Source organism: Bufo bufo, chromosome 1, assembly GCF_905171765.1.
Source record: "Bufo bufo chromosome 1, aBufBuf1.1, whole genome shotgun sequence".
NCBI classification, from domain to species: Eukaryota; Metazoa; Chordata; class Amphibia; order Anura; family Bufonidae; genus Bufo; species Bufo bufo.
Genome location: NC_053389.1, coordinates 509,033,168 through 509,058,682, shown reverse-complemented (window position 1 = coordinate 509,058,682; position 25,515 = coordinate 509,033,168). Strand labels below are relative to the sequence as shown.

Genomic DNA, 25,515 nt, shown 5'->3' with positions numbered 1-25,515 from the left:
TGCAGTGAATTCGGAAAGTCTTCAGAACCTCTTGACACAATTTATGTTGTGGCCTTGTGCTAAAATAAAATATTATCAGTCTGAACCTTCTGGAAGCTTCTCCCATCTGCACACAGGATCTTTGGAGCTCAGTCAGAGTGACCATTTGGGTTGTTGGCCACCTCTCTTACCCTATTATTTAGTTTGATGGGGCGGACAGCTCTAGGAAGGGTCCTAGTTGTTCCAAACGTCTTCCATTTAAAAATTCTGGAGAGCACTGCACTTAGTGCAGCAGTCATTTTTTTGTACACTTCTCTAGACCTGTGCCTCATACAATCCTGTATCTGAGCTCTACAAGCAGTTCTTTTGTCCTCATGGCTCAGTTTTTGCTCTGATGTGCATTGTCAATTGTGAGGCCTTATACAGACAGGGGTGTGTTTTCCAAATCCTGTCTAACTGAATTTACCTCAGGTGGAGTACAATCAAGGTGAAGAAACATCTCAAAGATGATGAGAAATGGGAGGCCCCCACAGCTAAATTTAAAGTGTTATAGCAAAGGGTCTGAATACTTATGTCCATGCAAAATTTTGTTTTTCTTTTTTAATAAATGTACAAACATTTCTAAAATTCTGTTTTCACTTTCTTATTATATAGTATTGAGTGGAGATTTGTGGTGGAAAACTTGAATGTTGTTTTTTAAATTGTAGCACAAGGCTGCAACATAACAAAATGTGAAAAACGTGAAATGGTGTGAAGACTTTCTAAATGTATACGTTCCTATGGTAATAGATAACCAACAAACCCAGTGTACTTTGATCCTATAGACCTATTCTCTTTCATTTATCGTCTACTATTGTGTAACATATATTCGGTATGTTTTCAGGAAGGAGGAGACAAATAGAAGAGCACAGAACTGTAGGATCAGACTACACAGCATTTGTTTGTTACGTGCTACCATGGAAATACAGAGGATAGGTGAACAGTATCAGATTGGTGGTGGTCCGACACCCAGTACCTCCACTGATCAGTTGTTCCCTGCAGCCTCTGGCATTGGAAACACAGCTTTGCTTGAAGTGTAGTGGCCGTACTGAGTTATTCAACTCAGCTCCCATTCACTTGAATACTGCAGTAACTCATCATGACCACTATACTTTGAATGGAGCTGTGCTTCTGATTGTTCAAAGTGGTAGTTCTTGCGGCTGCCGGGAAAAGCTTATAAAGGGGTTATCCAATTTCACAAACATCCCCGCCATGTGCCGGGCCCCTCACAGGTAATATACTTACCCTGTTCCCTGAGCCGCTCCTGGTCCCTGCACCGCCGCTGCTGCTTATCCCTGCACACTGATGAAAAAATCTGGTGTCGGTGGGGGGGGGGGGAGCAGCCAATGGCAGGTGGCGACGGGGACGAGCCTCCCTAGCATCGCGGGTGACGCTAGGGAGGCTCGTCCCCATCCCCGCCCTCCATTCGCTGCTCCCCCTCCAATCCCCCTGACACAGGATGTTTCCATCGGTGTGCAGAAAGAAGCAGCAGCGATGCGGGGACCAGGAGCGGCTGCGGTAAGTATATTACCTGTGAGGTAAGTATATTACCTGTGAAGGGCTCGGCACATGGGGGGGGGATGTTTCTGAAATCGGATAACCCCTTTAATGGTGGGGGAGCAAGTTGTCTGATCCCACCAATCTGATGTTGATGACCTATCTTCACGATCATGAATATCTAGAGCCTGGAAACCCCCTTAAATTTCAGCTTTGATAAGATTATATTTTATCTTGTGTGCTGAGAAATAGAGAATGCTGTCAATTAGTTACCACAACATAAATGAAATAGTATTATTTCTTTACAGAATTTTTATAAAACAGAATTGAACAAAGAAGAAATGTATATACGGTATATTCACAAACTATATGATCTGCATATGAAAGCACAAAATTTCACAGGTAATGAAACCCTGCCTGTTTAGCATTTGCCTTATGTTATACATTAACTTAAAGAGATTTTCGGAGTTCAAATGTTTTTAGGGCAAACTGCAGGGTGGCTGTTAAAATAATAAAAAAAAAGTTAAATTCCCTTTTCCCAGGCTACCCCAAATCATGTACCACTGAGGCCAGTGACTGGCTGCATTGGTCATTTGCGGTATATAGGGACGTCACGGCCACAGCCCAGCAAAGAAGATGAAACTTCAGTGCTGTTTTTTATTTTATTATTGCCAGCTTTCCCCCAAAATTTGAGTTCATTCAATCCCTTTATTAACACAAATGGTCTAATATTGTAGCTTTTTAAGTGTTAGTTATATTAGTCAGTACGAATATACACTCACCTAAAGAATTATTAGGAACACCTGTTCTCATTTCTCATTAATGCAATTATCTAGTCAACCAATCACATGGCAGTTGCTTCAATGTATTTAGGGGGGTGGTCCTGGTCAAGACAATCTCCTGAACTCCAAACTGAATGTCAAAATGGGAAAGAAAGGTGATTTAAGCAATTTTGAGCGTGGCATGGTTGTTGGTGCCAGACGGGCCGGTCTGAGTATTTCACGATCTGCTCAGTTACTGGGATTTTCACGCACAACCATTTCTAGGGTTTACAAAGAATGGTGTGAAAAGGGAAAAACATCCAGTATGCGGCAGTCCTGTGGGCAAAAATGCCTTGTGGATTCTAGAGGTCAGAGGAGAATGGGCCGACTGATTCAAGCTGATAGAAGAGCAACGTTGACTGAAATAACCACTCGTTACAACCGAGGTATGCAGCAAAGCATTTGTGAAGCCACAACACGCACAACCTTGAGGCGGATGGGCTACAACAGCAGAAGACCCCACCGGGTACCACTCATCTCCACTACAAATAGGAAAAAGAGGCTACAATTTGCACGAGCTCACCAAAATTGGACTGTTGAAGACTGGAAAAATGTTGCCTGGTCTGATGAGTCTCGATTTCTGTTGAGACATTCAAATGGTAGAGTCCGAATTTGGCATAAACAGAATGAGAACATGTATCCATCCTCTGATGGCTACTTCCAGCAGGATAATGCACCATGTCACAAAGCTCAAATCATTTCAAATTGGTTTCTTGAACATGACAATGAGTTCACTGTACTAAAATGGCCCCCACAGTCACCAGATCTCAACCCAATAGAGCATCTTTGGGATGTGGTGGAACAGGAGCTTCGTGCCCTGGATGTGCATCCCTCAAATCTCCATCAACTGCAAGATGCTATCTTATCAATATGGGCCAACATTTCTAAAGAATGCTATCAGCACCTTGTTGAATCAATGCCACGTAGAATTAAGGCAGTTCTGAAGGCAAAAGGGGGTCCAACACCGTATTAGTATGGTGTTCCTAATAATTTTTTAGGTGAGTGTACATGATTGACTGGTACAATCCTATGGCAGTCCAATGAATGAGAGTCACTGAGTAACTCAGATACTGGTATAAATACATCAGTAATATATACTGTAAAATGGTTTTAATAACCTGTTCAAACTCCTCTAGCTTTACATTAATCACTGAGCATTAACCAAGTTACTAACTGCATACTTTTGTAGATGGTTTGCAGTGTGTATATATATATATATATATATATATATATATATATATATATACAGTACAGACCAAAAGTTTGGACACACCTTCTCATTCAAAGAGTTTTCTTTATTTTCATGACTATGAAAATTGTAGATTCACACTGAAGGCATCAAAACTATGAATTAACACATGTGGAATTATATACATAACAAACAAGTGTGAAACAACTGAAAATATGTCATATTCTAGGTTCTTCAAAGTAGCCACCTTTTGCTTTGATTACTGCTTTGCACACTCTTGGCATTCTCTTGATGAGCTTCAAGAGGTAGTCCCCTGAAATGGTTTTCACTTCACAGGTGTGCCCTGTCAGGTTTAATAAGTGGGATTTCTTGCCTTATAAATGGGGTTGGGACCATCAGTTGCGTTGAGGAGAAGTCAGGTGGATACACAGCTGATAGTCCTACTGAATAGACTGTTAGAATTTGTATTATGGCAAGAAAAAAAGCAGCTAAGGCCTCTTTCACACTTGCGTTGTTGGGATCCGGCATGCACTTCCGTTGCCGGAGGTGCCTGCCGGATCCGTAACAACGCAAGTGTACTGAAAGCATTTGAAGACGGAACCGTCTTCCAAATGCTTTCAGTGTTACTATGGCACCCAGGACGCTATTAAAGTCCTGGTTGCCATAGTAGGAGCGGGGAGCGGGGGAGCGGTATACTTACAGTCCGTGCGGCTCCCCGGGCGCTCCAGAATGACGTCAGAGCGCCCCATGCGCATGGATGACGTGATCCATGTGATCACGTGATCCATGCGCTTGGGGCGCCCTGACGTCACTCTGGAGCGCCCGGGGAGCCGCACGGACGGTAAGTATGCTGCTCCCCCGCTCCCCACTACACTTACCATGGCTGTCAGGACTTTAGCGTCCCGGTAGCCATGGTAACTATTCAGAAAAAGCTAAACGTCGGGTCCGGCAATGCGCCGAAACGACGTTTAGCTTAAGGCCGGATCCGGATCAATGCCTTTCAATGGGCATTGATCCCGGATCCGGCCTTGCGGCAAGTCTTCAGGATTTTTGGCCGGAGCAAAAAGCGCAGCATGCTGCGGTATTTTCTCCGGCCAAAAAACGTTCCGTACCGGAACTGAAGACATCCTGATGCATCCTGAACGGATTACTCTCCATTCAGAATGCATTAGGATAATCCTGATCAGTATTCTTCCGGCATAGAGTCCCGACGACGGAACTCTATGCCGGAAGACAATAACGCAAGTGTGAAAGAGCCCTTAGTAAAGAAAAACGAGTGGCCATCATTACTTTAAGAAATGAAGGTCAGTCAGTCAGCCCAAAAATTGGGAAAACTTTGAAAGTAAGGGCTATTTGACCATGAAGGAGAGTGATGGTGTGCTGCGCCAGATGACCTGGCCTCCACAGTCACCGAACCTGAACCCAATCGAGATGGTTTGGGGAGAGCTGGACCGCAGAGTGAGGGCAAAAGGGCCAACAAGTGCTAAGCATCTCTGGGAACTCCTTGAAGACTGTTGGAAGACCATTTCAGGTGACTACCTCTTGAAGCTCATCAAGAGAATGCCAAGAGTGTGCAAAGCAGTAATCAAAGCAAAAGGTGGCTACTTTGAAGAACCTAGAATGACATATTTTCAGTTGTTTCACACTTGTTTGTTATGTATATAATTCCACATGTGTTAATTCATAGTTTTGATGCCTTCATAGTCATGAAATTTGAATGAGAAGGTGTGTCCAAACTTTTGGTCTGTACTGTATATATATATATATATACAGCGAGGAACAGAAGTATTTGAACACCCTGCTATTTTGCAAGTTCTCCCACTTAGAAATCATGGAGGGGTCTGAAATTCACATTGTAGGTGCATTCCCACTCTGAGAGACAGAATTTTTTTTAAAAATCAGGAAATCACATTGTATGATTTTTAAAGAATTTATTTGTTATATGCCTGCAAATAATAATGTGGGGGGTAGACTGAGTGCTTGAGTCAATGATTTGCCCGGTACTGAAGACGGCATTTATTAATATTTGCACTATGTCCTTTTCATCAGTTAGGAGTGTTATACTTTAAGTGGGGAGATCTGATATATGCTAGCATAGCCGGGAATGTATGCCACTTGCTAGTTTTTATTTAACGTTCCCCTAGTTTGCTATTGCATATTTGTTTGTATTCCCCTATTTCTGGAAATTATTTTCCCCAGGGTTTTACGTGTATGTGAAATGTCTTTATTTGTTCTGTATGGGTTGGGAAGGGGCAGGGGGGTGGGAGGGACTGTAAGACCTTATTGACTAGACACCAGGGGTTATATGTGTATGACCGGGGCGAGGCTGCTTACGGTCCTGTACTGTTATGGTTTAAAAACATAAATGGGTACCCTTAGAATAATTGCCTGGAATGTGAGGGGGCTGAACCAACCTGCTAAACGCAATGCTGTCTTTTATGCCTTGCAAACGTATCAACCGGCAATTCTGTGCCTCTCAGAAACTCATCTCACTTCTGAGAGAACACATCTTATTCATAAGGCTTGGGTGGCACAGAAGTTTCATTCCTCCTACTCCACGCAATCGAGAGGGGTGAGCGTGTTAGTGCATAGACATGTTCCCTTTATATCGAGGGAGGTACATGTGGATGATGAGGGTCGCTTTATATGCATTAACTGTTCTGTGTTTTATTACCAAATGATACTAGTGGCCGTTTATATACCTCCCCCATATTCCTGTGAAGTTCTCAAAAAAGTATTATCCTTCACTTCCAGATTTCCAGATCTGCCAGTTCTCATAATTGGTGATTTTAATATGTTCTTGGACAAATCCCTAGATAAATTCCAATCTGATAGTGGGGCCTCTGGCCCTTCTCTATCATTAGCCAAGACGCTCACTGAAATAGACTTGTATGATTTGTGGAGGTCCAGAAATCCCGGTGTGAAGCAATACTCCTGCTACTCGTCATCACATAGTTCTCTTTCTAGGATAGATCTCGCTGTGGGATCTAAGGGAGTGTTAGCGAAGATCCAGGATGTTAGGTACTTACCCCGTAGTATTTCTGACCACTCCTCGTTACTGGTAGTAATGGATTTAGGGAGAGAGCTATTGGGTCCAAGACAACCATGGCGACTAAACCCTTTTTGGATCCAGTTAGTTGATACTAGTACTGTGATATCTGTTGCTCTGACTGACTTTTTTACCAATAATGAAGGTTCAGCTAGTCACTCCATTATCTGGGATACAATTAAAGCTTATATTAGAGGGATATACATTAAACGGATTAGTTCCCATAAAACTAAAAGCAGGGCACTTACGACAGAACTACTGGATAGAGTTCAGACTACGGAAGCTAAGTACATCTCTGACCCCTCGCTAGAAAATTCCTCGCACTGGACAGAGGCGCAAGATCTACTGAAGGAACATTTGATTAGTAGGGTTGGGGACAAACAATTTTTTAAGACTCAACATTATTTTATGGAAAGGGAATGTACGGGCCACCTACTAGCTACTATTATTAAGACCCAATCGGGCCCATCTTGTGTATTGGGAATCACTAATAAAATGGGCGTACAGGTATCTGGAGATGATAACATAATGAACATATTCCATGAGCACTATGCAGAAGTCTATAAGTCCAGACTAGGGATTGACTGTAGTGACAGAGAGCAATACCTGCATAATATCCAGATGCCCAGCCTGTCTGATGATCAGAGGTTATTACTTGATGGGGACATTCAATTGGAAGAGATGGTATTGGCGGTGCAGTCGCTTCCTAACAGAAAAGCACCTGGGGGAGATGGTCTGCCTGGGGAATTCTACAAAAAAACATCAAGAAGTTTTGCTCCCTCATCTCCTACAGGTGTTTAATGAATCTTATAGGACAGGTATTTTACCTAGCTCTATGAGAGAAGCATTGGTGGTGGTGATCCCTAAACCAGATAAGTATCCCAATATGGTAGATTCATATAGACCCATCTCACTCTTAACAGCAGATATAAAAGTGTTGGCCAAGGTACTTGCTAATAGGCTCCTTAATGTTATCTCCCACATTATACATGAAGATCAGTGCGGGTTTATGCCAGGAAAATCCACGTCATTAAACCTTAGGCGTCTGTTCCTCAATATTCAGATGAGGGTAACAGAATGGGACGTTGGATGCCCTGCAGTGGTCTCTTTAGACGCTGCAAAGACCTTTAATAGTGTTGAATGGGAATACTTATGTGCTGTTATGGCAAAACTAGGATTCGGCCCTGGATACATTAATTGGGTAAAATTGCTCTATAGTCAACCGAGAGCTAGGCTGCGATTAAATGGTAAGCTATCCCCAATGATGACACTGGAGAGAGGCACCAGGCAGGGATGCCTTTTGTCACCCCTCCTGTTTGCCATTGCTTTTGAGCCCCTGGCTTGTATTTTGCATTCTACGCCACTGATTCGAGGTCTGGAGAGGGGGGGGACGATGGAGGAAAGAGTCTCGCTATATGCGGACGATATGTTATTATATGTGGGTGATCTGACATCATCAATAGATCCCATTATATCGTTAATATCAGACTTTGGAAAACAGTCTGGTTTATTAATCAATTGGAATAAGTCAGTTATTCTTCCGCTGTCCCGTCTTCCGGAATCTCTTTGCTTAGATCGTGTTAACCTGAAAGTGGTCTCCTCCTATGAAACATTACAGCGTGGTAAAGAAGCGGGGTACTGGCGTTACCTAACCCCTTTCTATATTTCTTAGCAGCTCAGTTGCAACACTTTAAGGGCTGGGGGTCCCTGAGAGAGATGGGAAGATGTGGAGAATTGGCGAAGTGGGCATCTGTGGTCTGCCAGCCTATTTCGATTATGGAAAAAGATTTACCTGACTCTTTTAAACCCCTCCCAGTAGTAGGATTAATGAGGAGGGTCTGGGGAAAACTTAGGGAAATTCTGGGTGTTCAGGAACTATTGGACCTGTCTCCTGTTTGGAATAACCCTCATTTAATAGAATTGTCCAAACTGCAGGGATTTTCTGATTGGGAACGTAAAGGACTATGGAATTTAGGTCAACTATATTCACAAGGTATCCTAAAACAATTTGCACAACTTTGCACTGAATATGGCCTCGTGTCTACCCATTTCTATAAATACCTTCAATTAAGACACTCTATCAGTTCGCAGGATGAAGTGCGCCCCCTACAATTTGTATCACATCTCATGCTTAAAAAACTGATAGAACGAGTTTGGTTGTTGGATCTTTATGTTAAGGATCCTGTTTATTGACTATCCTGTTTTGTACAATGAGTATTTTTGCACTGTGTTGAACATAATATATAAATACACTCAACGGTCATTGGATCAAAAATATCCCTTTAGGGGTCTCTACCAAATAAATATTGTGTTAAAAATATATCTTCATTTCATCATTTAAAACATTAAGTGTAAGGAAGAGAAAATTGTTAAAAATGTCAGTCCACAGTAGGATTTAATACCTGATAACATAGTAGCTACTAGTGGTTGCTAGCGGCAACTGGGGGATTAATGTCACCTTTGGTAACTAATGTAGGCACAATAAAGTGCTCTGTACACTGTATTTGGGGACAAGTCAGATAGTGTGTGTGATTGGATTGTTGCTAGTACCCCACATCCCCTGACGAAGCCACTTCTGTGGCGAAACATGTCGGGAGGGGTGTAATAGTGCTGCGTTTCAGTTTTAGACAGTTCACAGATAGGAACTGCATTGTAGCGATGGGAGTAGCTGAGGGTTAGCTAGTCAGGTGTGTGTGTGTGTGTGTGTCTGCTACCTTCCATACCTTCAAGGGAACGTCTGATATTGGTTGGTTCAGACAAGAGACAGACAGGGGCAGTACCCATATAGCTTTCAGCCACCCAATTGAGCGAGTACATTGCTACACTTTTAGGGCAATTGATACAATGGTGAAGCCTGTAACATAAACAGGCATAAATTAACTGCAAATGAGTTGTGCAGTTCAATTCCAGTATTATTATTAAATCATCAACAGTGTATGCCCGATTCCAGGACAGTCTGCATGTTTGTACTGATTGCTAATGGACCATGCATAGATAGACTGTCGTACTGTCTGCATGACCTTCACTGTCAATAAAAACCTATATCTCTGCCAACACTTTATGCAGACTTTAGTACATTAGGGATACACAATACCCATATTAATATTAGCAACAATCCAATCACACACACTATCTGACTTGTCCCCAAATACAGTGTACAGAGCACTTTATTGTGCCTAAATTAGTTACCAAAGGTGACATTAATCCCCCAGTTGCCGCTAGCAACCACTAGTAGCTACTAGGTTATCCGGTATTAAATCCTACTGTGGACTGACATTTTTAACAATTTTCTCTTCCTTACACTTAGTGTTTTAAATGATGAAATGAAGATATATTTTTAACACAATACTGATTTGGTAGAGACCCCTAAAGGGATATTTTTGGTCCAATGACCGTTGAGTGTATTTATCTACAACCCGAGGGTCTCTATGAGAGCTTTTAAGATTGAACATAATATATGACACAAGAATTTAGTAAAATTATATTGTTTATTTTTACAAAATAATACAAAAAATTTATCTGACTTAAAAAAAAAAAAATATTTGTCTTGCACTGCTGAACATAGGTATTTGAACACCTGAGAAACAGCAAGAATTCTGGCTCTCAAAGTCCTGTTACTGTGCCTTTAAAAAGTCCACCTCTACTCCACTCATTAATCTAACTTAGTAGCACCTGTCTGAGCTCTTTAAAGACACCTGTCAACCCCACAGTCAGTCAGACGCCAACTGCTACCATGGGAAAGACCAAAGAGCTGTCAAAAGACACCAGAGACAAAATTGTGGACCTCCACAAGGCTAGAAAGGGCTAGGGCAATTGCCAAGCAACTTGGTGAAAATAGATCAACTGTTGGAGCAAATGTTAGAAAACGGAAGAGGCTAAAGACGACTGTCAGTCTCCCTCAGACTGGGGCTCCAGGCAAGATCTCACCTCGTGGGGTATCACTGATGATAAGAAAGGTGAGGAATCAGCCCAGAACTACAAGGGAGGAGCTGGTCAATGACATGAAGAGAGCTGTGACCACAGTTTCAAAGGTCACTGTCAGTAGAACACTACGCCGTCATGGTTTCAAATCATGCATTGCACGGAAGGTTCCCCTACTCAAGTCATCACATGTCCAGGCCCATCTGAAGTTTGCCAATGACCATCTGGATGATCCAAAGGAGGCATGGGAGAAAGTAATGTGGTCAGATGAGACCAAAGTAGAACTTTTTGGTCTAAACTTCATGAGTTGCATCCCAAAAACACCATCCCTACTGTGAAGCATGGGGGTGGTAACATCATGCTTTGGGGGTGCTTTTCTGCGAAGGCGACAGGATGACTGCATTGTATTAAGTAGAGGATGAATGGGGCCATTTATTGTGAGATTTTGAGAAACAACCTCCTTCCCTCAGTCAGAGCATTGAAGATGGGTCGTGGCTGGGTCTTCCAACATGACAACAACCCAAAGCACACAGCCAGGATAACCAAGGAGTAGCTCCGTAATAAGCATATCAAGGTTCTGGAGTGGCTTAGCCAGTCTCCAGACCTAAATCCAATAGAACATCTTCGGAGGGAGCTGAAACTCTGTGTTGCTCAGCGACAGCCCAGAAACCTGACAGATCTAGAGGAGATCTGTGTGAAGGAGTGGGCCAAAATCCCTGTTGCAGTTTGTGCAAACCTGGTCAAGAACTACAGGAAACGTTTGCCCTCTGTAATTGCAAACAAAGGCTTCTGTACCAAATATTAATACTGATTTTCTCAGGTGTTCAAATACTTATGTTCAGCAGTGCAAGACAAATACATTCTTTAAAAATCATACAATGTGATTCCCCGATTTTTTTTTATTTTTTTTATTTTGTCTCTCAGAGTGGGGATGCACCTACAATGTGAATTTCAGACCCCTCCATGATTTCTAAGTGGGAGAACTTGCAAAATCGCAGGGTGTTCAAATACTTCTGTTCCTCACTGTGTGTGTATGTATGTGTGTGTGTGTGTATATATATATATATATATATATATATATATATATATACACACAGACCAAAAGTTTGGGGACACCTTCTCATTCAAAGAGTTTTCTTTATTTTCATGACTATGAAAATTGTAGATTCACACTGAAGGCATCAACACTATGAATTAACACATGGAATTATATACATAACAAACAAGTGTGAAACAACGGTTTCACACTTGTTTGTTATGTATATAATTCCACATGTGTTAATTCATAGTTTTGATGCCTTCATAGTCCTGAAAATAAAGAAAACTCTTTGAATGAGAAGGTGTGTCCAAACCTTTGGTCTGTACTGTGTGTGTATATATATATATATATATATATATATATATATATATATAGTTCAGTGCTTATACACACAGATTATACTTACCCTGCCCCCGCGCCGCTTCTGATGCCAGCAAGGCCGCCGCTGCATTTCTGCCAATAGTAGGCTGCAATGGGAACTAGCGTCACTCGCGATGCTAGGGAGGCTTGTTCACATCGCAGCTTGTTATAGGCTAACTCCCAAACACCCCCTCTTCCCCGTTGCCAGATGTTTTTATCTGCACAACGGGGAGATACAGTGGTGGCCGTATCGGCATCTGAAGTGAACCAGCAACCAGGAAACGTGGTAAGTACAATCTGTGTGAGGGACCCGGGCATTTGCGGGGGCATTATAGGTCTTGGATAACCCCTTTAAGTTTTACTTTGTATCCCATGCAGAGGCTGCATATACCCTTCTCCTGTATGATGAGTTACTGGAATGGTCTGATCGTCCACTCAGAGAATTTCTCAGCTACCCAATGCAGACAGAGTGGCAACGGAAAGAGTATCTGCATATGACAATTATACAGAATTTTGATCGAGGGAAGGTAAGCCTGGTTTTATACACAGTGTTTTTGTATTTTGTTTTTAGTAACATATATTCATAAAATATTAAGAATTCTACGGAAATTTTACATTTCTATTCATTTTCTACACCATTATGCCGTAATTCTTGTATAAACATGGAAAATCCTTATACTAAACACTTCCCAGCATGAGGAGAGCTCATCAGTAACCCTGGGAAAAGCTGGAATGGATTTGCGTGTTTTTACTTTTTTAAGGCCTTTTACAAAGGGCAATTATGACAAACTATTGTAACAATAATTGCCCGATGTCAATGGCCAAAAAAGGTCAAGGGTAAAGATAAAACTACAGTGTGCTCAGTGGCGTACCGCCAATATAGGCAGACCACGCCGTTGCTATGGGGCCCGCGGCACAGGGGGGCCCGGAGCGCATGGAAGGCCCCGCCCCCTACTCTGCATAAGATAGTGACTGACAGTTTATTCATAGGAGGCGTCCCGACTCCCGTGGACCACCCACTTGTTTTTTTTCTCCCTCCGGCTCCTACCCCGGGCCCCCCCTTGACACGCCACCCCTCCCTGTCTGACCTCCGGGCTGCGGGCTCCCTCCCTCCTCCAGGCTGAGCCTGCGCTCATCTGCATTTCACACTGGCCAATCAGCTTTTAGCAGCGCAAAGATCCTGCTGCTGATTGGCCAGTGTAAAGCTGGCACAGCAGGAACAGCGCAGGCTCAAGCACGGAGTGCCCGCCATCTGACTGCCGCCCTCAAGAAAAATCATCTGTGTGCCAGTGAGTGCAGCCCCCCACCCCGGCCCATAATAAAGGAAGGACCGCTCCGGTCAGTGGACATAGAACCCGGGGGATGGAATAAACAGACTTGTGTGCCACATACAGTAAGAGGTCTGACAATAAAAAGTTCATATATGTGTATCAGGATGGGTATTCTTGATGGGGGAAGAAACACCAAAGAAAAAAGGCCAGCACAGAAATGAATATATGATTAATCTTTATTATGGTCTCAAACCAGGACCAGAAGTAAAAATACAGATAAAATACAATACATTGTAATGTATTGTATTTTATCTGTATTTTTACTTCTGGTCCTGGTTTGAGACTATAATAAAGATTAATCATATATTCATTTCTGTGCTGGCCTTTTTTCTTTGGTGTTTCATCCTACGTGCAGGCTTGGCACGAGTACTCACTTCAGTGAGTCATATATTGGTGTACATTGATGGGGGAAGGCAGCAGCAAGCATTGGGATTTTTTTTTTGGGGGGGGCCTGTGGGCTCATAGAGGACTCAGGAGGACAATGTGCTTTCCTCCTACTCACTGTACTCCTGAGTCCTCTATGAGCCTACAGGGCCCCCCAGCACATCAGTCACCTTGCGGGCGGGATATGATTGGTGGCTATGTATGTGCACACTCAGCATCAGCAGCAGTGAAAGGGGCTATATATAATGCCCCCCAAAATGCCCGGGGCCAGGCACCTTACTTACCTCATTCCCCGGCACCCGCATTGCTCCTGATGCCCGCAGTGTCGCCACTGCCTCCCGTCACGCAGATGAAAACATCCAGCGACATGGTGGGGCAGTCAATAGCAGGCCACGATGGGAACGAGCCTCCCTAGCATCGTGGGTGACTCTAGGGAGGCTCATTTCCGACGCAGCCTGCTATTGTCTGCACCTCCCCCCCCCCATTGGGCATAAGTATTATCTGTATGTGGTGCCTGGGCATTTTGGGGGGCATAATAGGGGTTAGATAGTCCCATTTAACCCTTAGGATACCGGAATTGGCAAATAGGGGTGTGGCAGGGGAGGAGCCAGGGCAGGAGGTGGGATGGGCCAGGGATGGGTAGTGGGCAGGGTTAGGGGCCCAATTCAGATTCTTGCTATGGGGCCCAATGATTTTTATGTACGCCCCTGAGTGTGCTGATTGTGCATACATAGCAATCATTGGAAATGTGGACTCACAGGGCACATATGAGAGATGCACATTGCACCAGGGCTATCAAAGATGCCACTTGGGAAAAGCATATCCATACTTGGGAAGTTGGGAGAAGCCTTATTTTCTATATGTCCTTGATGATGGAAATGTGCAAGTTATGAAAGATAACAGATTATGGATAAACACTTCAGTGATACTTACCATCTGGCAATTCTTACACTAAAATGGGTTTTCCATAATTAGAAAAACATGGCTGTCTCCCAGAAACAGTATTACGTCTGTCCATAGGTTGGGTGGTATTTCAGCTAAGCCCCATTCACTTCATTGTATCTGGTATTGCACCTCAGATCCAATCTATAGATAGGTGTGGTGCTCTTTCTGGAAGAAAACAGACAGCCATATTATTATTTTTTTTTTATAATTCAGGACAAACACTTTAAGCTTTCTATATACATTAGAGGTATGTTAGTCTAAAATAACCATCTATTGCGAATGGGGACCTTCCTACTCTCACCTGATGGCAGATAGTTGGCTGCCAGAAGTGTCTGACAGCAGCTTACTCCACTCTCCCTATTGGGAACATACGCCAAACTGAGCATGCATGTCTGTGGGGGGTCCAGAAGAGATGGCTGTTGACCAATCCAGTGTTTGGCAAACAGCAGTCTAAAAGCCTGCGCAGGACTTTGTTTCACTGCTAACATTTTGATATTCTGATATATTACCATATCTAATATTATTCACCTATAATCTAAAACTTTGCGTAGCTTCATTGTGTTGTGAGCGAGCTGCCTGCCAAGGCTTCCCCTTATGCTTTGAAATGACTGCCAGTATTTACTGTGTAATTAGCTTCTCCGGCTCAGTGATTCAAAGTTCCCTGTGCAGCGTGTTCTGGCAAGGTACGGAGCGCCGAAGGTATTCACATACGAGCTATGCATTTCCTAGCAACAAGCAATGTATTCTGTAGAGACAAAATGTATATATTCCAGCACTGTCCATACAGTTTACACAGTAAGAACGCGTCCATTTGGGTGAAAATGATTTGAAGACAATGTATCATGATATTTTTTATGGCACAGTTGTCAGAAGTATTTATTATTGTAGCCATACAGGCTCGTATCGTATCTGGTGATTAAGGAAAAATCTGTTGAAAACTGCAGTATGGTACAAGTGAAAGTCTATGGATGCCTTTAGCTTGCAAAGATAACAACAATTGCCCCACTCATTGTGGACTAAAAAGGACTTTTTTGGTCTTTATTTTCCTAAGTTTTCTCTATTCACGTTCATCGCATGTGCAGACTGTTGCTTCATGTTTCTCAGTGAATTCATCAGAGAGGTGCTCTGATTACTTGATCTATGGCTCTTATCTGTACTATTCTAACAACTCATAAACACACATTATAGCTAGATGGTTATCGGTTTGATAAGAATTTAGCTATAATGAATGTTTGTAAACTGTCGGGACTAAAGATCAAGCCATCGGAGCAACTCTCTGACTGATTCACTGAGAAGGGGGAAGCAACGCTCTACAGATGCACTAAAGAAAACCAGTTGAAAATTTTTAATGAAAACCTACAGAAAAAGTGATTTTTTTTAATATTTTTTTGCCCAAAATGAGTAGATTGCAGTGATGAAAAAAAATAACTCCAAATGTGTCCATAGTCTTAAAAATGTAATTCCTCTGAAAACCTAAAAAGTCAAGTATGAGTGCAGTCATGCTCAATATTAAAGGCACCAGGAAGCTGAGATATACAGTACAGACCAAAAGTTTGGACACACCTTCTCATTCAAAGAGTTTTCTTTATTTTCATGACTATGAAGGCATCAAAACTATGAATTAACACATGTGGAATTATATACATAACAAACAAGTGTGAAACAACTGAAAATATGTCATATTCTAGGTTCTTCAAAGTAGCCACTTTTTGCTTTGATTACTGCTTTGCACACTCTTGGCATTCTCTTGATGAGCTTCAAAAGGTAGTCCCCTGAAATGGTCTTCCAACAGTCTTGAAGGAGTTCCCTGAGATGCTTAGCACTTGTTGGCCCTTTTGCCTTCACTCTGCGGTCCAGCTCACCCCAAACCATCTCGATTGGGTTCAGGTCCGGTGACTGTGGAGGCCAGGTCATCTGGCGCAGCACCCCATCACTCTCCTTCATGGTCAAATAGCCCTTACTTTCAAAGTTTTCCCAATTTTTGGGCTGACTGACTGACCTTCATTTCTTAACCCCTTAAGGACACAGCCTTTTTACACCTTAGGACCAGGCCATTTTTTGCAAATCTGACCAGAGTCCCTTTAAGTGCTGATAACTTTAAAACGCTTTGACTTATCCAGGCCGTTCTGAGATTGTTTTTTCGTCACATATTGTACTTCATGATGAAGTCAAAAAATTATTTTTTTTTGCACCAAAAAATACCTAATTTAACAAAAATTTGTAAAAATTTAGCAAATTTCAAAGTTTCAGTTTCTCTACTTCTGTAATACATAGTAATACCCCCAAAAATTGTGATGACTTTACATTCCCCATATGTCTACTTCATGTTTGAATTGTTTTGGGAATGATATTTTATTTTTTGGGGATGTTATAAGGCTTAGAAGTTTAGAAGCAAATCTTGAAATTTTTCAGAAATTTACAAAAACTAAATTTTTAGAGACCAGTTCAGGTCTGAAGTCACTTTGCGAGGCTTACATAATAGAAACCACCCAAAAATGACCCCATCTAAGAAACTACACCCCTCAAGGTATTCAAAACTGATTTTACATACGTCGTTAACCCTTTAGGTGTTGCACAAGAGTTATTGGCAATTGGGGATGAAATTTGAGAATTTCATTTTTTTGTCTAATTTTCCATTTTAACCCATTTTTTCCACTAACAAAGCAAGGGTTAACAGCCAAACAAGACTGTATCTTTATTGCCCTGACTCTGCCGTTTACAGAAACACCACATATGTGGCCGTAAACTACTGTACGGGCACACAGTAGGGCGTAGAGGGAAAGGTGCGCTGTTTGGTTTTTGGAGGGCTGATTTTTATGGACTGGTTTATTTACACCATGTCCCATTTGAAGCCCCCTGATGCACCCCTAGAGTAGAAACCACCCAAAAATGACCCCATCTAAGAAACTACACCCCTCAAGGTATTCAAAACTGATTTTACATACGTCGTTAACCCTTTAGGTGTTGCACAAGAGTTATTGGCAAATGGGGATGAAATTTGAGAATTTCATTTTTTTGTCTAATTTTCCATTTTAACCCATTTTTTCCACTAACAAAGCAAGGGTTAACAGCCAAACAAGACTATCTTTATTGCCCTGACTCTGCCGTTTACAGAAACACCACATATGTGGCCGTAAACTACTGTACGGGCACACAGTAGGGCGTAGAGGGAAAGGTGCGCCGTTTGGTTTTTGGAGGGCTGATTTTTATGGACTGGTTTATTTACACCATGTCCTGTTTCAACCCCTCTGATGCACCCCTGGAGTAGAAACTCCCTAAAAGTGACCCCATTTTGGAAACTACGGGATAAGGTGGCATTTTTTTGGGGACTATTTTTAGGGTAAATATGATTTTTGGTTGCTCTATATTACATTTTTGTGAGGCAAGGTTACCAAAAATTTAAATTCTGAAATTTCATCTCCATTTGCCATTAACTGTTGAGGAACACCTAAAGGGTTAATAAAGTTTGTATAATCAGTTTTGAATACCTTGAGGGGTGTAGTTTCTTAGATGGGGTCAGTTTTGGGGAGTTTTTACTCTAGAGTGCATCAGGGGGGCTTCAAAAGGGACATGGTGTCAATAAAAAAGGCCATCAAAATCGGCCTTCCAGAAACCATGTCAGTCCTTTTCTTTTGCGGCCTCCCTTTTACTGATACAGCAGTTTACGACCACAAATGTGGTGTTTCTGTAAACTGCAGTATCAGGGTAATAAATATTAAGTTTTGTTTGGTTGTTAACCCTTGTTTTGTTACCGGAAAAAACGGATTGAAATGGAAAAGTACCAAAAATAGCGGTTTTGGCACCGTTTTTTTTTTTTTTTTAACCGTGTCAATCTGGGGGGTTAGGTAATAGGATATTTTTATAGAGGAGATTCTTACGGACGCGGCAATACCTAATAAGTCTACTTTTTTTTTACAATTATTTAGGTTTTTGACTATATTATCTTTTTTGATACAAATCTTTTTTTGGGGTATCTCTAAAGTCTAAGGGTCATTTTTTTTTTTTATCCAATTATCTCATTTTTTGCGGGATGAGCGGACGGTTTTATTGGCACTATTTTGGGGGCTATATGACTTTTTGATCGCTTGCTATTAAACTTTTTATTATGTAAGGTGACAAAAAAAAAACCTTTTTTTGCACCTTTTTTTTTTTTTTTTTCTTGACCGTGTTAATCTGGGGGGGTTGGTCATGGGGTAGTTTTATAGAGGAGATTATTACCGACGCGGCGATACCTAATATGTCTACTTTTAATAAATTATTTTAGTTTTTTTGGGTGTCTCAGGTCTGAGAACCATTTTTTTTTATCCGATGTCAGTGCTAAATTGGGATATAAATTTAGTACTCCATGGAAGTGTGATACTCCCTGAAGCAACCGTCAATGCAGAGGCCCGGATGATCGGGGCACGTGTCGCACTGAGTAGTCGTGTCCTTCCGTATCCCCCTCCTGCGACACACTCTGCACTTTTTTTGGGTTCGTCCCTTCTTTCCAGTATGGGGGACCACACCTGGAAAGTGTTGGCCAGGGACGATCCAGGCACCTACAGTTCCCGAGGTACTCCGGCCTGCTCTTTCCCGGTCCGAAAAGATCAGGGTCTTGAGGACTGCCTCATAGAACTGGAGGAATGTCCCTGTGCTGCCAGCGCTTCGGGATAGTACAAAAGAGTTGTACATGGCAACCTGCACCAAGTAGACCGCAACTTTTTTGTACCATGCCCGGGTTTTGCGCATGGCATTATATGGCTTGAGGACTTGATCAGAGAGATCAACTCCTCCCATATACCGATTGTAGGCGACGATACAATCGGGCTTGAGGACCGTTGCCGCGGTACCTCGCACAGGGACAGGGGTGATGCCGTTACCATGAATTGTGGACAGCATAAGGACATCCCTCTTGTCCTTATACCTGACCAGCAACAGGTTTCCAGTGGTAAGGGCATGGGTCTCACCCCTGGGGATAGGTACCTGGAGGGGGTGGGCAGGGAGGCCGCGTTGATTTTTCCGCACGGTCCCACAAGCGGACGTGGATCTGGCTGCAAGGGACTGGAACAAGGGGATACTGGTATAAAAGTTATCCACGTAAAGGTGGTAACCCTTATCCAGCAGTGGGTACATAAGGTCCCACACAAGTTTCCCGGTAACACCCAGAGTGGGGGGACATTCTGGGGGTTGAATCCGGGAATCTCGCCCCTCGTACACACGAAATTTGTAAGTGTACCCTGAGGTACTCTCACAAATTTTGTATAGCTTCACGCCATACCTCGCCCGCTTGGAGGGCACATACTGGCGGAAAATGAGTCTCCCCTTGAACGCAATGAGAGACTCATCAACCGCGACCTCCCTTCCAGGTACATAGGCCTCCATGAATTTGGCCCCAAAGTGATCGATGACCGGCCGTATCTTATACAGACTGTCATGGGCAGGATCACCTCGGGGGGGACATGCTGCATTATCGGAATAATGCAGACATTTCCGGATGGCCTCAAACCGGGAGCGTGTCATGGCTGTACTGTAAAGTGGGGCCTGGTATAGGACGTCCCCACTCCAGTACAGCCTGACACTGGGTTTTTTGACCAGGCCCATATGCAGCACGAGGCCCCAAAATATCCTCATTTCGGCTGCACTGACCGGCGTCCAGCCACCGGGCCTGGCCAAAAAGGAGCCCGGGTGTTGAGCGACGAACTGTTGGGAGTACAGATTCGTCTGCTCCACCATCAGATTTACCAGTGGGTCACTGAAAAAATGACAAAAAAAGTCATATTCAGTGTCGCCCACTGTGGAAATCTGGATTCCTGATTGGCCTACAAAATCAGGAATCACGGGCTCGTATCGCTCTGGGCTACACCAGACAAGTTCACCGGCAGGGGGCTCCGGTGGATTTAACTGGTGGGCCGGGAAACCAGTATGAGCCCCAGAGCTGCTCGTACTAGTGTGGGCCACAGGGTCCCTAACATGGCGGTCAACTTGCTCCGCCGCCTTTCGGGCTCATCATCATCGCTAGATGATGAGGAGGATGCGGATGACAACAGGAATGTGGGGTCATCCTCATCCTCACTGGGACTCTCGGAGTCGGAGGCAAGCTGGGCGTATGCCTCCTCGGCCGAGAACGTCCGGCGGGCCATAGGGGAGTGTGTGTCTGCGTGTATATGTGCGTGTGTGTAACTCTTTATTTTGTGTGCGTGTGTGTGGGGGCACGGGTGTTCACGAACTCACCCTAAAACTAATAGAAAAAAAATAAAATAAACTAACTAAAAAAAGGGCAAAAAATGTGGGGAAAAAAAATCAAAACCGCTGATCAACCGTCCGAAGTTGATCAGCGGTGGGGTGTGCGATGCGCTAACAATGGCCGGACACTAAGTGCCGGCCACAATCAGCGTACACAAAAAAAAAATAATATGCACCCCAAAAAAGGTGGGGGGGGGGGGGGGGGGGGGTGGGGGGGTGTAAGTGGCAGCACCCCTGGGGGGTCTAGGGTCACACAGCTGTGCTGTGGACCCCAGACACCCTAACTTAGGGTGATGCAATCAAAGTAAGAGAAGTTCAGAAACTAACTTTCCCTTTTTTTTCCCTGCCTAAACCAAACTTTCCCTATGCTGTCCCTATGTACCTGATGGGGGTGCTGGGGCACAGATCGGGTCCTGGGGGCACAGATCAGGTCCTGGGGGTGCTGGCAGCGATGGTGGACACACGTGCAGGCAGCTCCTCTCTCCTCCGGCTCCGGAACACAAAAGGAGGAGGAGTCACCATCACCACTCAGGATCGCTGGATGGTGATTGGTGGGGTGAAATCACACCACCATCACTATCCTGTTCTGGGTTATCGGGTCTTCAGAGACCCGAACAACCCGGAAACGCAGAAAACCGCAGGTCTGACTTGACCTGCGGTTTTCTGTGATCGCATACATGGGGGGGTCACCGGACCCCCGGCGCATTTGCCCCAAGTGCCTGCTCAATGATTTGAGCAGGCACGGGGTTCCGATCACCGCCCGCCGCGCGGCGGTGATCGAAAATACACAGGGCGTACATGTACGCCCTGTGTTATTAAGTACCAGGGCACAAGGGCGTACCTGTACGCCCTATGTCCTTAAGAGGTTAAAGTAATGATGGCCACTCGTTTTTCTTTACTTAGCTGCTTTTTTCTTGCCATAATACAAATTCTAACAGTCTATTCAGTAGGACTATCAGCTGTGTATCCACCTGACTTCTCCTCAATGCAACTGATGGTCCCAACCCCATTTATAAGGCAAGAAATCCCACTTATTAAACCTGACAGGGCACACCTGTGAAGTGAAAACAATTTCAGAGGACTACCTCTTGAAGCTCATCAAGAGAATGCCAAGAGTGTGCAAAGCAGTAATCAAAGCAAAAGGTGGCTACTTTGAAGAACCTAGAATATGACATATTTTCTGTTGTTTCACACTTGTTTGTTATGAATATAATTCCACATGTGTTAATTCATAGTTTTGATGCCTTCAGTGTGAATCTACAATTTTCATAGTCATGAAAATAAAGAAAACTCTTTGAATGAGAAGGTGTGTCCAAACTTTTGGTCTGTACTGTATGTACGGTATTTATTTGGCAGTGTCGAATTCATGGGTACTTCCCCTGATTATTAAAATGTAAAAAAAATATATATAAAGGAACTGCAGATTTGGAAAGCAAAAAAAAATTTAATCTTCAGCAACTTCTGACTTTCTAGTGTATAAACCCGGCGACAACTCAAGTAAATATAACTTCCAATAATGTTTCAGTCCACTCTCTGAACCTTGTTCATGGCCTGGAGAACTAGAGAGCAGTGTGCATGGTGATCGCGCAAGCTCCCTCTGTTTACTGCACAGCATGCTTCCTCCAGCGCGCGAGATCATCATGCACTCTGCTCTGAATGTTGGGGTCTGACATTCGACCTTCCCACTACTCAGCTGTTTCGGGCAGTGGCCAGTGTCTGAAACTATACATTGGACAGAAGGCTCTGTCCGCTGTGTAGTTTCTGATGCCAGTGTTCTGTAGTTGAGCTCCCATTCAGTTCTTCTTCCGGCTCTGGCCACTGTATAGTTTCTGACGCCAGTATGTATTACCTGGGGTGAGACATCCACATCAGAAAAGCCTGAAACTAGACGGAGGTTGGAAACTGGAAGTCAACATGCGAACAAATCATTACCATGTCAAAGGTGTCCATGGCCTTGGCCTCCAAGGTTTTCAGTTCCCTGGAAGAATGGAGTGGAGGTCAACCATGTGCGCTGTCGCTCCATTCATTCTGTATGGGACTGCCCTCACTGGCTACTTATCCCCTTATCCTGTGGATAGGGGATACATTTATATCATGGTCGCAACAACGTTTTAAAGGATTTTATATACTTCTCTTTACTTCTTTGATTTTGTTTGAAATAAGAAAACACCAATAATGGTTTATTACCTTTCCTGCCATAGTTCACAGATTTTTCACTTTTTTCAATTCTATTCACAGTGTTGGGAGAATGGAATAATACTTTGCAGGAAACTCGCTGAGCAGTACGAAAACTATTATGACTACAGGAATCTCAGCAAAATGAGGGTAACTGACACCAATGACTTAATGTTCTTTTTCGGTAGTATAGAAGAACCTAGAAGAGTTAATACTTTATATTTTTACGGTTTATAATAGAGAAGAATGTTAAAGCTCTGTGTGTCCATGCAGAGAAACATACCGTAATATATAGCAAGAAATATAAAACCGCACACATGTGCAATTTGTTTTTAATGTTCAGCTGATAACCTGTGCTTGTGACATATTTAATCTAATGTTACACCTAGACTTTTATCACTGCCAACAAAAAATATCGCTGTGATAAAAAATATTGCTGTGATAAAAAAATCTTTTTAAAATAGCTCTGGTCAAGCTGGTCACTAGTAGTGTTTTTTCTCAGATGCTTCATGCTGGGGTTTCTGATTGATTTAAAAAAAATAGTAGCTGCGTTTGTCCTCTGTAGAGTAATATGAAAATCGCTTGTTAAGGTTTCGATCACTGTATAAAAAAATATATAGCAACAAGATATCCAGGTGTAGCCCTAGCTTTATATTTGTAACACTATACTGGTACAGCATGGTCCAGTGTAATGGGCAATGCCATCTAGCTCTACAACTATCTATGTATGCACTGAAAGTCAGGGGAGAGGGTACTGCTTCTAGGTAAAGAGATCCAGCAGAATCCATCAAAGAAGGTATGCATCTCCTCCAAGAGAAAGAAGATCTCATTCCCCCTGCACCAGAGGCTCCTCCAAAATAAAGGGGGATCCATCTGCATGTGAGCCCCTTTTTTCTTTTGGAGGAGGCTCTGGTTTGGCTCTTATGAGATAGTTTTCTTTCTTTTGGATGAGAGCTTATGTATGATATAGACAACTGTCAGCTATACATCAGATATTTGTTGACAAGTCCACCATATTTCCATTAGAATCTCGGGTACAGACGCAGCATGCCAAGGCACACTATGGTTTTCTGTCAGATTCCCTTTTGAATCCAGCAGAAAATGCTTCTGCCGATTACATGTGTACCAAGAAAGCACTGCTATACGTACACCATGTGATGGAGCCTGTGCAGCTGCACACAGATCTTGGACCGCTGCTAACTAGGCAGCCATGTGGTCTTCATCCACTAATACAGGCTTTTTGTACATGAGCCTAAGATGAATAGGTGTCATATGTGTTTCGTGTGGTGACTGCCTCAGCATAAGCCATATTTTCTTTGTTTGTACAGATGATGGAAGCATCGCTGTATGATAAAATAATGGACCAACAGCGCCTGGAGCCAGAGTTCTTTCGGGTTGGATTTTATGGGAAGAAATTTCCTTTCTTTTTAAGAGTAAGTGTTACACGTAGGTTGTTAAAGTGAATATGAACAAAAATAAGGCATATGTTTATTTGAGGGTTCTGTTTAACCCCTTCCTAACATCTGCCATACATAACCACAGGGTACTTGCTGTTTTACACATGGATCATGGACATTTGACCACTCGGGTGCATTGGTCAATTGTGACTACTGCATCTAAGCAGTCATTTGGAGGCTAGATTGTTGGAGTTGTTTTACTATGGCAGCTGGGAGCCTTTTCATAGTATGGGTCTATTGAGCCCTTTCAGCTTTCCAATATATCATCTGGAAAATTAAATGGTGCCATTAGAAACTTCCACTTTCCTTGCATAAAATATGCTTTCATATGGCTATGGGAACAGAAAAATAAAAAAGTTATGGCTTTTGGAAAGCAAGGAGTGAAAAACGAAAAATAAAATTAAAATTGTTTATGGTAGGAAGTGGGTTAATGTAAAAATGTATATGTTTGGTATACTTTTTAGTTAATTTTAATATATGCAATTGGGGAAAAATACTAAAATTGTCTGTTTAGGAACTGGATACTTCCACTGTGAACAGAGACCATGTTCACATATTCTTATAGATTGCACTAGATTGGGCCAATATCATTAGAAGTAAAACTCTTTATAGCATATCTTTACTCTTTCCTTCTTATAATTACCTATAGCTTAGCACACACTTTGCAGTTATTATGTTTTCTTGTTCTGGAAGAGGATACAATAGTTAATTAACCTGAAATGGTAATTACTTAACTTCTCTCATGACCAGAACAAGGAATTTGTTTGTCGGGGCCATGACTATGAGAGATTGGAAGCTTTCCAGCAGCGCATGCTTACAGAATTCCCACATGCCATTGCAATGCAGCATGCCAACCAGCCCGATGAAACGATCTTCCAGGCAGAAGCACAGTGTATCCTTTCAACAATATGAGTCCACAGGCATACATGCTTTTCCTTCTTTTTCAGTATATCACCTGGACTCCATTAATGACATTTAGACAACCTTAAAATAGCTCTGCTTTATGTGGGATTGCTCTTTTTTGTGGGAAATCCCTCTCTTATTAGGGGCTGTTTCACTTTAATGCATGCTTAGCATATGTGTTAACTGTATAGGAAAAAGCATATG

The 25,515-nt window shown here is 42.9% G+C and overlaps 1 protein-coding gene across 1 annotated transcript in view; it reads left to right on the top strand.

Annotated features, from left to right (window-relative positions):
- The window catches only part of DOCK4 (dedicator of cytokinesis 4), a 321,839-nt gene that overhangs the window by 245,988 nt on the left and 50,336 nt on the right, over positions 1-25,515 (top strand). Inside the window, exons 36-40 of the mRNA XM_040411036.1 lie at positions 1,824-1,917; positions 12,273-12,421; positions 23,015-23,101; positions 24,280-24,384; positions 25,159-25,300. Of these exons, the coding sequence (XP_040266970.1) occupies positions 1,824-1,917; positions 12,273-12,421; positions 23,015-23,101; positions 24,280-24,384; positions 25,159-25,300 (577 nt within the window). The remainder of the gene's footprint in view (positions 1-1,823; positions 1,918-12,272; positions 12,422-23,014; positions 23,102-24,279; positions 24,385-25,158; positions 25,301-25,515) is intronic.